Source organism: Macrobrachium nipponense, chromosome 41 (genome assembly GCF_015104395.2).
Source record: "Macrobrachium nipponense isolate FS-2020 chromosome 41, ASM1510439v2, whole genome shotgun sequence".
Classification (NCBI taxonomy): Eukaryota; Metazoa; Arthropoda; class Malacostraca; order Decapoda; family Palaemonidae; genus Macrobrachium; species Macrobrachium nipponense.
Window position 1 is genome coordinate 33,929,950 of NC_061102.1, and position 12,289 is coordinate 33,942,238.

A 12,289-nucleotide genomic window follows, 5' to 3' on the forward strand; every position below is an offset into this window, starting at 1 on the left:
TGCTTCCTTTACTGAGAGTTGAAGCGCACGAAATTTGAGCGGTAGTGACTTCCCTCATTTTTCGACACAACTTGTCGCTATCCGCTATCCTCCAAAGTACCTTTTGGAGGTCTAAATCTGTGTTTGCTACGCATTACTTGAAAGAAATTGAGACAGTGTTCGAAGATTGTAAGTCTTCTCGGTCCACTCTGTAACTGGCATGGTGTAGGGGGAAACGACATAAGGGGTTGCTCCCTCTGTTAGCCTATGTTTCGCCTTGTATCAAGGTTGACGAGTTAAAGGGAAGTCTGGAGGTACAATGTACCTGGAGTACTCACCAGTCATTTTAGTTTTAGTTTTGATGGGTAAAGGTTTTTAATTTGGTGTAGGTGACAGTTGTGTTTTCATGTTGTATCTTCATCAAGCCAGCGGTGAACACCATTTCTACAAGGATATTCCACTCTATGTAGAGGCACTCATTGGTCATACTCCAAGCCTTCTACTACGTAAGATGAGCACTGACCAGAGGCAGTATTCTCCTGCAGTAGCTCTCTTACAAGGTAAGTACAACAGGCACTAACAGGGCTTTTGGGTCTTTTTTCAAGAATCATATGTTATTTTTGAATTAAGCTTACATCCACAGCCCCCCATCCTTGCAATGGGTAATCAGCTGTATAATTGTTCGGTAAGACAATGCAATAAAAATGGAATTTTTATTATAAAATGAAATTTTATTGCATACTTATCGAACAATTATTAATTAAAGCCCTCCCTCCTCCCCACAGGTGGATGGCTGGGCAAAACGAATTGATGTTACCTGGGCAGATGTACCTGTAGCTCCCTCAAGCGGAGGGAGATGACGTCACCTACATCAGCGATGGCAGCGCCACCGTGGAAGTTTTGAATCTATTGTCTGCCATTCGTAGGGAACCTACAGCTGGATAATTGTTTGGTAAGTATGCAATAAAATTTCATATACTAATAAAAAATCCATTATTTTTATCATAGCAATATATATACCTAAGAAATAGTATCAAAGGAACCATTTCACAGGGCGACACAGGCTAACCCCAGAAATAAACTTTTTTGATAAAACTTAAAAAAACCAGGTATAAATATTTTTAGTGGGTTTTTCTTGAGTTTTACCCAACAAAATAGGCTGTTTAATGTATGACACTTACCTGGCAGGTATATATAATAGCTATATTCTCTGTTCCACCTGGCAGAAATTTTCAAACTCGCGGCAATCGCTAGTAACCTATTAGTAGTTCAGGCAACCACCACCCCGTTACCGTGGCGCTAGCGCTAGGAACCGTTCCCAATTGGGCCAGATTTTCTCTGCCAGCCGAACCGGCAACATTGTTGGTGGTTCCCTGCTAGAATTTTCATTCTCGTTGCTGACTGATCTTGGATTTTGGTATTGTACTCGGAAACGTTAGCTTGGCATTCGCTTTGGATTGTTCTTTAAGATGTCTGACTCTGGAAGTATGTTTAGAGTGTGTGTAAAAGAGGGGTGTAAGGTAAGACTGCCGAAAGCTTCGGTCGACCCTCATACCGTTTGTAAGATGCATTGAATGTGAGAATTTATCAGAGAAGGAATGGATGGTCTTTATGAAATACGTTGAGAGACTGGAGAAAGATCGTGTAAGGAGATCTGTTTCTCGTAGTGAGAAGTCAAATTCTTCGAGTAAAAGGAGTGATTGTATTTCCTCTCCAGCTCCTTCTAATGTAGAATTGGTAGTTCCTTCTCCCCAGGTATCTCCTGCGCCCGCTGCTGTATCGGAGGAGACGAACGATACAAATATTGTGAAAGTGTTCGCTGCCCTTGCGTCCATGGGCGACCAGATACAGCGACTTACAGACAAAGTTAGTGCTTTCGATGTCAGTGAAAGTGTAGTGGAGGGGGCGTCTGATCGTCTCTCTCGTGCTCCTAGACCTAGACCTCTGTCAAGCTCCCAGACCCAAGGGAGAAGGCATGTCGACAGTCGAAGGGAGGCGAGAGAGGTTTTGAGCGAGAGGCGGCAGGACGCACGGTCAGGCGTCCCTTCGAACAGTCCTGTTGCAAGTTCCCAGGCTGTTGCAGTTCGCCGCAGAAAAGGCGTAACTGGGAAGTGTGCGTCCTCGGAAGGTTCGACTTCCGAGCGAGAACGTCGGTATGCAGTGGTGTCTCGCCCACTCAAGAGGACGTTCAGGACATCAACTGCTCTCGAGAGACAGGTGCAAGATAGTGAGGCTTGGAGTAGTCCTGAGGTGTTGTCATCCTCGGAAGACGGGGAAGCAGTACCGATCAAGAGGAAAAGGATTTTTCGGGCTAGAGAGGATGCAAATCGCACTGGCGATATACGTTCCGTTCTCGGCATGGCTTATTGCCTTGGGAGAATCGCCTCCATCTTCTTATGGATCCTCCCCTCGTATTTCTCCGTCGGGTAGAGTACAAGATCGCTCTCCTTTAGGTCGCAGTCCAGCTCGTAATCCTCATCCTTCGTCGTCTACCATTCAGGAGGATGGTACGAAGCATTTCTTACGGGAAATGCAGTCCAAGTTGGCAGTGTTGGTGAAGTCTTGGGATGCTCCTGAACAAGCATCTTCGAGGCGTAAGGACGATTTCCTTCCCATTAAGTCTTCGAAAATAAAGGAAAAGACAAGGGCGCGTTCGCCGAGGACGCAGGGCGCACTGGCGCTAGGAGGAAAATAGTGTCGGAAGAAGCAGGACGCAAACGTCAGGACGCGGGACCAAGGGTGGACGCAGGACGCAGGCGGCAGGAAGCAGGCGTGTCTACGATGGACGCAGGACGCAGGCGCAGGACATCGAGAGGCGGCAGGACGCAGACGCATCGGTAGCCGCAGGACGCAGGCGGCAAGACATCGAGAGGCGGCAGGACGCCGATGCCTCGCGAGCCGAGGGACGCAGGCGGCAGGACGCTAGTCCGTCAACGAAGCGTAAATACGACGACGACTTGCAAGATATTTCTTCAGCAGAAGAAGAGTTGGAAGTAATTGAAGAAAAGAATACAGAACCTTCTTCAGATTATAAGGTTCTGACTTCACGTCTTATTGCTGTTTTTGAGGGGGAATTTAAACCGACAGCTCCGTTATCCCCCTTATCACAGTTTTCCAAGACTAGGACTCCAAAGAAGTCCTCCTTCCTGAAAATGACGATGTCAATTTCGGCAAAGAAGGCCCTTCAATGGGTGAATGACTGGATGAAGGACAAGAAAGAAGCGGGAAAATACTCGTTTGTTTTTCCTCCAGCTAAGTTAGCTTCTAAATCAGGAGTAGGTACGCATACTGGAGAAAGTCTAGGCCTGGGAGTACCTGCCTCCTCCCAGGGGGACTTCTCCAGTATAGTGGACAGCTCACGCAGACAGGCGTTACAGTCGGCCAAGGTCTGGTGGACGTCCTCGGAATTTGACCATCTATTTAAAGGGATTTTTAGGACTTTCGAAGTCTTTAATTTCTTGGATTGGTCTTTGGGAGCGCTAGCGAATTTCATAGGAGAAGAGGATTCGCAGGACTTAGAAACAGCTAAGAGCATTATGTCCTGCATGGATAAGGCTCTTAGAGACGGAACGAATGAGCTGGCTTCGTTATTCACAGCAGGAGTGCTTAAGAAGAGATCGCTGTTGTGTTCGTTCGCCTCAAAAGGAGTTTCTAACTCTCAGAAATCGGAGTTACTGTTCTCTCCCCTTTCAAAACAGCTGTTTCCTTCAGAGGTGATTAGGGATATAGCTCTATCCCTTTTCGCAGAAAGCACTCAAGATCTTCTTTCGTCTTCGGTTAAGAAGTTCTTACCAACCAAGTTGGTGAAGAAGACGCCAAAGGAGACTAGACCGTCGCAACAGCCCTTTCGAGGAAGAACATTCGCTCGACCCGCATTTAGGGGTAAGAGAGTACCCGCGAAAAGAGGAGCCAAGACCCCTCTAAAGAATGAGAACTCGGTCCTCCAGACCAACAGTGGGAGCCAAGACTTCAAGGTTTTTGGGAAGTTTGGCAACAAATGAAGGCAGATCAACGGTAACGTAGCTCGGGAAGGGTACAAGATTCCTTTCGTGAAAAGACCTCCTCTCGCAACATCTCCGAGAGCCCTCGGGGCAAATTACAACGATTTAGAGAAGAAAGCGGCTCTGTGGGAGCAGGTAGCTTCCATGCTAGAGAAAGGAGCAATAGAACCTGTTCTGGATCACGAATCTCCGGGATTTTACAACCGTCTGTTCCTGGTTGCAAAGTCCCTCGGGATAGTTGGAGGCCAGTGCTGGACGTAAGTCAACTGAATCTTTTCGTAGAAAAGACCAAGTTCACTATGGAGACGAACGATTCAGTAACTGGCAGCGGTACGTCCAGGGACTGGATGGCGACTCTGGACTTACAAGACGCATACTTTCATATTCCGATTCATCCAGGAAGCAGGAAGTATCTAAGGTTTGTGATTCAGGACAGGGTCTTTCAGTTCAAGGCCCTTATGCTTCGGCCTTTGCACGGCCCCTCAAGTATTCACGAGGATGATGTCCAATGTGGCGAGATGGCTACATTTAAGAGGGATCAGAGTGTCTTTGTATCTGGACGACTGGTTGATAAGATCCCAGTCGAGAAGTCAATGTCTGGAGGACGTAAGTCAACATTGGACTTAGCAAAAGACCTAGGTCTGGTAGTGAATAGGGAAAGTCCCATTTGGAGCCCAAACAACAGATAGTTTATTTGGGGATTCAGATATCGGCAGTGACTTTTCGGGCTTTTCCGTCCCCCGAAAGGCAAGCCCAATGCATTCAGAAGGTGCAGGATTTTCTAAAGAAAGACCGATGCTCTGCAAGAGAGTGGATGAGTCTACTGGGCACACTCTCTTCACTAGAGAGGTTCATTTCTTTAGGAAGATGCACTGAGACCTGCTTCAGTTTTTCCTGAAGGATTCATGGCCAAGAAAATCGCAACCGGATTCCTTCCAGTTTCTAATTCCGACCGAAGTAAAGGAGGAATTAAAGTGGTGGCTAACTCCAGGCAGGTTAGCAAGAGGGATGTCGCTTCAGCAGAAGAACCCAGACCTCGTCTTGTTTTCCGACGCGTCGGACGCGGGTTGGGGAGCGACATTAGGCCCTCAAGAGGTGTCGGGACTTTGGAACAAGGACGAAACAAAGTGGCACATAAACAGGAAGGAACTGTTGGCAATTTTCTTGGCTTTGAAGCACTTCAGAGAGTTGATTCGAAACAAGACAGTGCAGGTCAACTCGGACAACACCACGGCTCTGGCATATATTCGGAAGCAAGGGGGAACTCATTCTTTTCCCCTTTACATCTGGCAAAAGAAATTCTGCTTTGGGCAGAAGAGGAAAAGGTCGTGATACTCACCAGGTTTATACAAGGAGAGAAGAACGTGGGTGCGGACCTGTTGAGCAGGAAGAGAGCAACTTCTCTCGACGGAGTGGACGTTGCACATGGAGGTTTGCCAGAGCCTGTGGAAGTTGTGGGGCCGTCCGGTAGTGGATCTGTTTGCGACAGCCAGAACAAAGAGGTTACCAACATATTGCTCTCCGATTCCAGACCAGGACGCAGTGGCGGTAGATGCGTTCTTGATGGATTGGTCAAACTTAGATCTGTACGCTTTTCCTCCGTTCAAGGTGCTGGGGAAAGTGATGAAGAAGTTCAGGGAGAGCAAAGGAACGAGGATGACCTTAGTAGCCCCGTTTTGGCCCGGCCCAAAGTTGGTTCACAGAGGTACTGGAAATGGACAGTAGATACGCCAAGGACTCTTCCTCTAAGAGTAGATTTACTCAAACAACCCACTTCGACAGGTTTCACAAGAATACCCTCGCTCTGGGTCTGACTGCGTTCAGACTATCGAACGCTGGTCAGAGCGAGGGGATATTCTAGAGAGGTGGCCAGTGCAGTGGCTAGAGCCAGAAGAACCTCCACAATCACGGTGTATCAGTCGAAGTGGGACAATTTCCGGAAGTGGTGTAAAAACAGGGAAAGTGTCTTCATCCAGTACCTCTGTGACCCAAATCGCAGATTTCCTTCTTTACTTGAGGAAGGATTTACACTTGTCAGTTTCGACAATTAAAGGTTATAAGAGTATGCTAACCTCAGTGTTTAGACACAGATCTAGACATCTCGAATAACTTAGATCTGAGAGATCTGATTAGGTCGTTTGGGATGAAGAAACAATCAGAAGGCAGGCCACCTGCGTGGAACCTGGATGTGGTCTTGAAGTATTTAACTTCTAGCAAATTCGAACCGTTAGAGGAATCCTCTCTGAGAGATCTTGCTAAGAAGACTATCTTTTTAGTAGCATTGGCAACTGCTAAAAGAGTTAGTGAGCTTCAGGCCATATCGAAGAAGGTGGGATGGAGACACGGCAATGCAGTGTGTTCATTCCAAGAGGTTTCTTGGCCAAGAATGAGGATCCAGCTAATCCTTGGCCAAGATCCTTTGAAGTTTTGGGTCTAGCTGAATTGGTCGGTAACGAGCAAGAAAGAGTTCTCTGCCCAGTGAGAGCATTGAGATGTTATTTAGAAAGAACAAGAGTTATCAGAGGGAGGTCTGATGCTCTGTGGTGTTCAGTTAAAGACCCCACTAGACCCCATGACGAAGAACGCTCTAGCCTTCTTCATGAGAGAGTTAATTAAAGAGGCTCATATGTTGTGTGAAGAGCAGAGCTTTGGTATTTTGAAAGTGAAGGCTCATGAAGTCAGGGGCAGCTGGCGACTTCATTAGCCTTTAAAAAGAATTTAGCCCTCAAGGAAATTATTGATCAACATATTGGAGAACTAATTCAATATTTGCGTCTCATTATCTTAGGGACGTTCAGACAACCTTCGATAATTGTCAGACGCTAGGTCCATACGTGTCCTCGGGTACAGTATTGGGCAAAGGAGTTACTACCCCATAACCTTCTTGTAAGCTAGTTGTTTTATTAGGTGATGGTGTTTGTGTTTCTTGGTCGTCTGAGAAAAGGGTGCGGTACTTTTCTCATTGTGTTAGTATTATCGGGTGATGGTGTGTGTGTAGTTCAGGTAAATGATCTGTTACTAGCTTGAATGCCAGTGGATAAGAGGGCTGTAAGGATCTGTCAACACATTGGTCACGTCCAGTTGTCAGTTCCAGTCTTAGCTTCTTCAACAGACAGGACACTTCCTTGTTGAGAGCTACTAAGGTTTAAGCAGGCTTAGAGGCAGGAGCCTATGAAGTCAGCTACCTTAGCAGGTAAGGAACCTGGAGTTTTAATAATATTTTAATAATATTTTTATACTCTAAGAATGTTGCTGTCCTTGACCCACCTCCAAATGTGTCAATCAGCTATATATATACCTGCCAGGTAAGTGTCATACATTAAAATGAAGTTTTTATGATAAAACGAAGTTTAATGTATACTTACCTGGCAGGTATATATAATTTAATTCCCACCCGCCTCCCCTCAGGGGACAGGTTCAGATCTGGCCCAATTGGGAACGGTTCCTAGCGCTAGCGCCACGGTAACGGGGTGGTGGTTGCCTGAACTACTAATAGGTTACTAGCGATTGCCGCGAGTTTTGAAAATTTCTGCCAGGTGGAACAGAGAATATAGCTATATATATACCTGCCAGGTAAGTATACATTAAACTTCGTTTTATCATAAAAACTTCATTTTTAAGCATTTTTATAAGGGTTCCAACTATTCGCTGGCTCTAGCTATTCACGGGGCCGTCTGGTACGCATCCCCCGCGAATACGGGGGAACCACTGTAACAGCAGATCAGGGCATCACTGATTTGATAGTCTTTTGACACCTCAAAACATAATAACCAGACTGCAGTCTTGTGGAACTTAGATGTTGTTCTTCGTTGGCTATCTGGTCCTCTTTTTTGAGCCCCTTCATTCCTTGTCCCTCAGGGTCTTAACTAAGAAAACCATTTTTCTGGTTGTGTTGGCCACTTCAAAGAGGATTAGCGAGTTGCAGGCCTGAACAGGCGAGATTTTCACATGGAGATGCGGTCTGCAAGTTCACCATGGGGTTCTTAACGAAGAATGAAACTCGTTCCAATCCTTGGGTCACATTCCCTCACTATAAAAAATTTAACAGGGATCCTTGGCCCTACAGACCAGGAGAGAGTTTTATGTCCACTTAAGGTATTAAACCACTATCTTGAGAGGACTAAGAAGATCAGAGGTCCCTCTCATTGCCTCTGGTGTTCAGTCAAGAACCCATCACAATTATTATCCAGGAATGCTTTGGCTCTCTATCTGGGGAATGTAATCTTGGAGTCTCACTTAGTTATTCTTAAGGTTAAACCCCAAGAGATAAGGGCAATCACCTCTTCGTTGGCCTGGAAATGCAACTTATAGTCTTGGCAATTATTCAATGTATATTTTGGAATTGTCAATCAGCATTAACCTCCCATTACTTACATGATGTTGAGACACTTTATGAAGACTGCAGTACGTTAGGTCTGTTTTCCATGGCTGGCATGGTATTGTGAATAAAGGATAATGAGTATACCTTCTATTTTACCTATCACCTCACCTTGATTAAGATCATCAAGTTTTGGGAAGCCGGGGTACGGCGTACCAAGAGTACCCTCCAGTCATTGTTTTTAATAGATGGGTAATGTTTTTAATTTGACATGTAAGTAACATATGTATCTGATTATACATATTTTTGTATTGCATTTAGGGCAAGAGCACTTGTTGTTTCGCAATGCTTTAATAGTCATCGGAATACTCCTTGACTGCAAAGCTCCCACTGAAGCAGGGACGATTCTTGATCACATCAAGATGAGCAACAACCAGAGGCAGTATCCTCCTACTGTAGTTCTCTTACCAAGTAATTACAACAAGCATTGCACCAGTGCTAACAAATTTTCTATTTCAAATTCATATCTTTACTCCAGTGCTGAATGGCCTACTAGGTTCCAGTGCCTGGAACCTCTGTATTCCAATCCATATCTTTACTATATGTTTTTGAGTAGTACGTAATATATGTTCATGCATCCCACCTCCTGTCAATGTGGGATTCAGCTATGTAATTACTTGGTAAGCTACTTACATAGAAATGACATTTTTAAAATGAAATAAAGTTTTATATAAAATTACCTAATAATTACATGATCGGAGCCCACCCTCCCCTTCACGCATAGATATAAAGCATAAACAAATTGAGTTGTTCAGCTGTGTTGTACCTATTCTTCCCCCAGTGTGGGCAGGGTCAGTTACCTACACCAAAAACAAAAGAGCGCTACCATAAATTTAAAAATCTAAAGCTGCCGTTTAAGTAGAAACTAATAGCTGTGTAAGTTCAGGCAGTCCTTGGTAATCGGCAGCCTTTGTTTTGGATGATCTAGTTTTATGGCACTTGTCTATCGGCGCCAAAATGTGCAAATTTCTGGTTATCGGCACCAATAATAGAGTACACGTTGGTGCCAATATATACCTAACAGAAGTGCCATTAACCGGTTATAGGCGCCGATAAGTGTCATTTTTGGTTATCAGTGATTTTTGCTTATCAGCAAGCTGTTGGAACTTGAACCCCCGCCGATAACCGGGGACTGCCTGTACTACTTAGTAGGTATACAGGTAGTCCCCGGTTATTGGTTGGGGGTCCTTTCCAACGGCCTGGCAATAAGTGAAAATCGCCGATAACAGAAAATTGGCGATTTTTGGCGCTTATTGGCGCCGATGCCTGTTAGTTATGTAATGGCACCAATACCCAATTGTTGCTAGACAAGCCCCATAAAACTAGGTCACTGATAACTGAGGCTGCCGATAACAGTATATGTATAGTATATGTAAAACTTATAAGGTAAAAATGTCGTATTTCCAATGTAATGTTACTTTTCCTGATATTGAAGTTTTTACTAGAAATTAAGATAGTTTTTTTTTTTTTTTTTAAGTGAGTTCTTATGAGTTTGTCACTCTGTTAAGAGGATGCCGGAATTTTCAATACTATGTATTGCAAGTCTGTACGTAATGTCTTTACAATAAGATCATAATTGTAGTTTAAATTTTACAGGTGAGTTAACCTAATGTGGTACGTGATGAATCTTTTTGCCTTTCAGGTAACAGAGTGGAAGACATGCTATTTGAAAAAATAGAAAAACGCCGTCCAAATCGTCTTAGCAATCTAGAGTATTTAGGGTTGGACATGGTTCAAGCTGGAAATGATTTTGGGCCTGGAACTGCTTATGGTAAGTTCAGTTTATTTTAGTAGTTTAAATATCTGTCATTTTCAAGGGTGGTGATTTGTTGTGACATTTCTTAAATGAACTAATTTAAATGTAATTGATTGCTCATTATTCAGTATACTGTATATCTGTTTTGTTCTGATACGTATGCAAACCCTCGGTCCTTTAACAATAGGAAGGTACAGTAGGGCCTCGATAATCGCGGGGGATAGGGCCCAGAACCCCCGTGATAAGTAAATACCCGTGTTATCCTGGTACCCCCCCTCATACCCCCCTCAAAAATTGCTTAAAACTGCCTACTTTAATAAGTAACCCACCCAAGACCACTATTTCAATGTTTATAACTGCCTACTTTAGTTCAAGCACCAAATATGTCTTCAACTATCACCTTAAACTAAATTCAAGACAGTTTCAAAGTTATTCTTTCCTATCTTCAATTTCCCCTTCATCAGATCAACAAAGAAAAGTATATTACCTAACAATTCCTTTCTATTTTCATGATTTGGCTGCTGCACCAAACTAAAAGTACATAGTATATCTTTTTCGTGAATGAACATATTTATGATAAAAAAAAAACATGATTTACTGTAATGATTACAGCACCCAACTATAATATCATTGTATAAACAGCAATAAAAATCTATTTTTGTCTTTTGTTTATGTTTAGAATCAGCTGATGGACGTTTGTTACCGAAAGAATTATTTTGGAAAACAATTGTTGCTAAAAGAAACTAATTATTAACTAATTGGAATTATTATTGATTTTCAACTTTTGTACATAATAGTTTAATGATATTATGATACAGTAATTCATCTTTCATAGAGAGAGAGGAGAGAGAGAGCGAGAGAGAGAGAGAGAGAGAGAGAGAGAGAGAGAGAGAGAGCAGCTTAGGAGGAGAGTAATTGTTGAATAGTTTGAGAGAGCAGCTTGGGACGAGAGTAACTTGACTAGCTTAGCTCGAGAATAACAATGAAATTTGTATTTTAAATATTTTTATGGTGATAAGAAATGAAATATCGATAGTGATAAGATATTCTCTTGTATACTGTTATAATAGGTGATAATCATTGATTCAACTATAAAAGTTGTATTGAAGCACAGTTTCGTAAATCACAGAAATAATAAAAATATGGCAACACATTTGTACCTACAAATGTCGGGGACCATCTTGTTCTTTTATTACGTCAATAATAGATCAGTACAGTAGAGCCTCGGTTCTCGATGATAATTTGTTCCAGAAGGAGCGTCGAAATACGATTATTTCGAGAACTGAATCAAGTTTTCCATAAGAAATAACTGAAAATGGATTAATCCGTTCTTGACCATCAGTTATTACCTAACCTTGCCTTTTATACTTACAATACATTACATGTAAATTACAACTAAATAAGTTAAAAGTTAAATAAATATCATGTTAAACGTATATTTATAATTTTAAATGTATAATAAACAGTATAAAAGAAAACTGGCCTGCATCCAACCGATTGTTGACCAAGCGCCATAGGCTAAGGCTACCTAGGTGATTAGTAAGTAGAATGTAGTGTAGTGGGTAGGCATAAAACGTGTTGCTAACATAATAAAAACATTGAAAAGCAAGTCTAATTATTACTGTAAATTAATAAACTATTAAAAATTAAACCCAATTTATATTTGTATCAAAAACTTACGAAAAGTTTGCCTACAGTAAGGTCGGCATTTAAGGATGTAAACAAACCATAGCGTAGAAACGTTTGCATTCGATATTAATCTATGGTAAATCTTATATGAAGTCGACTACAATACTGTACACAAAATTGCTTGAAAATTATCTTTCAGTAAATGTTATGATACTAACGATTTTGTTTCATAAATGTTCTTATAAAAAAGGTGCGTCTTTTACGGCAAATTGTCCAATATCAGGGCTGGTTTCAAGCTTACTTGGACTTGACAATTATTATGGTACTGCATGGTACATATATACGTACGTACGTATAAGTAAAAGAATCTTCTTAATTTCTATAATTACTATACCATTACGTACCAGCATTAATATCAAGCTAACCTCTTTTTTTACGAGGACGCTTATCGTAAACCAAGCATACAGATTGCGTTCGTTACGCGCACGCGTACATATGTAAACATTGACGTCTTTTTACACTAGACATAAAAGAATCGTCTTAATT

The 12,289-nt window shown here is 42.5% G+C and overlaps 1 protein-coding gene across 4 annotated transcripts in view; it reads left to right on the forward strand.

The window, feature by feature from the left end:
- The window catches only part of LOC135212664 (endophilin-B1-like), a 349,729-nt gene that overhangs the window by 49,716 nt on the left and 287,724 nt on the right, over positions 1–12,289 (forward strand). For all 4 annotated transcript variants that reach the window (XM_064246314.1, XM_064246310.1, XM_064246312.1 and 1 more), the window contains exon 3: positions 10,001–10,129. In XM_064246314.1, coding sequence (XP_064102384.1) covers positions 10,001–10,129 — 129 coding nt within the window. The remainder of the gene's footprint in view (positions 1–10,000; positions 10,130–12,289) is intronic.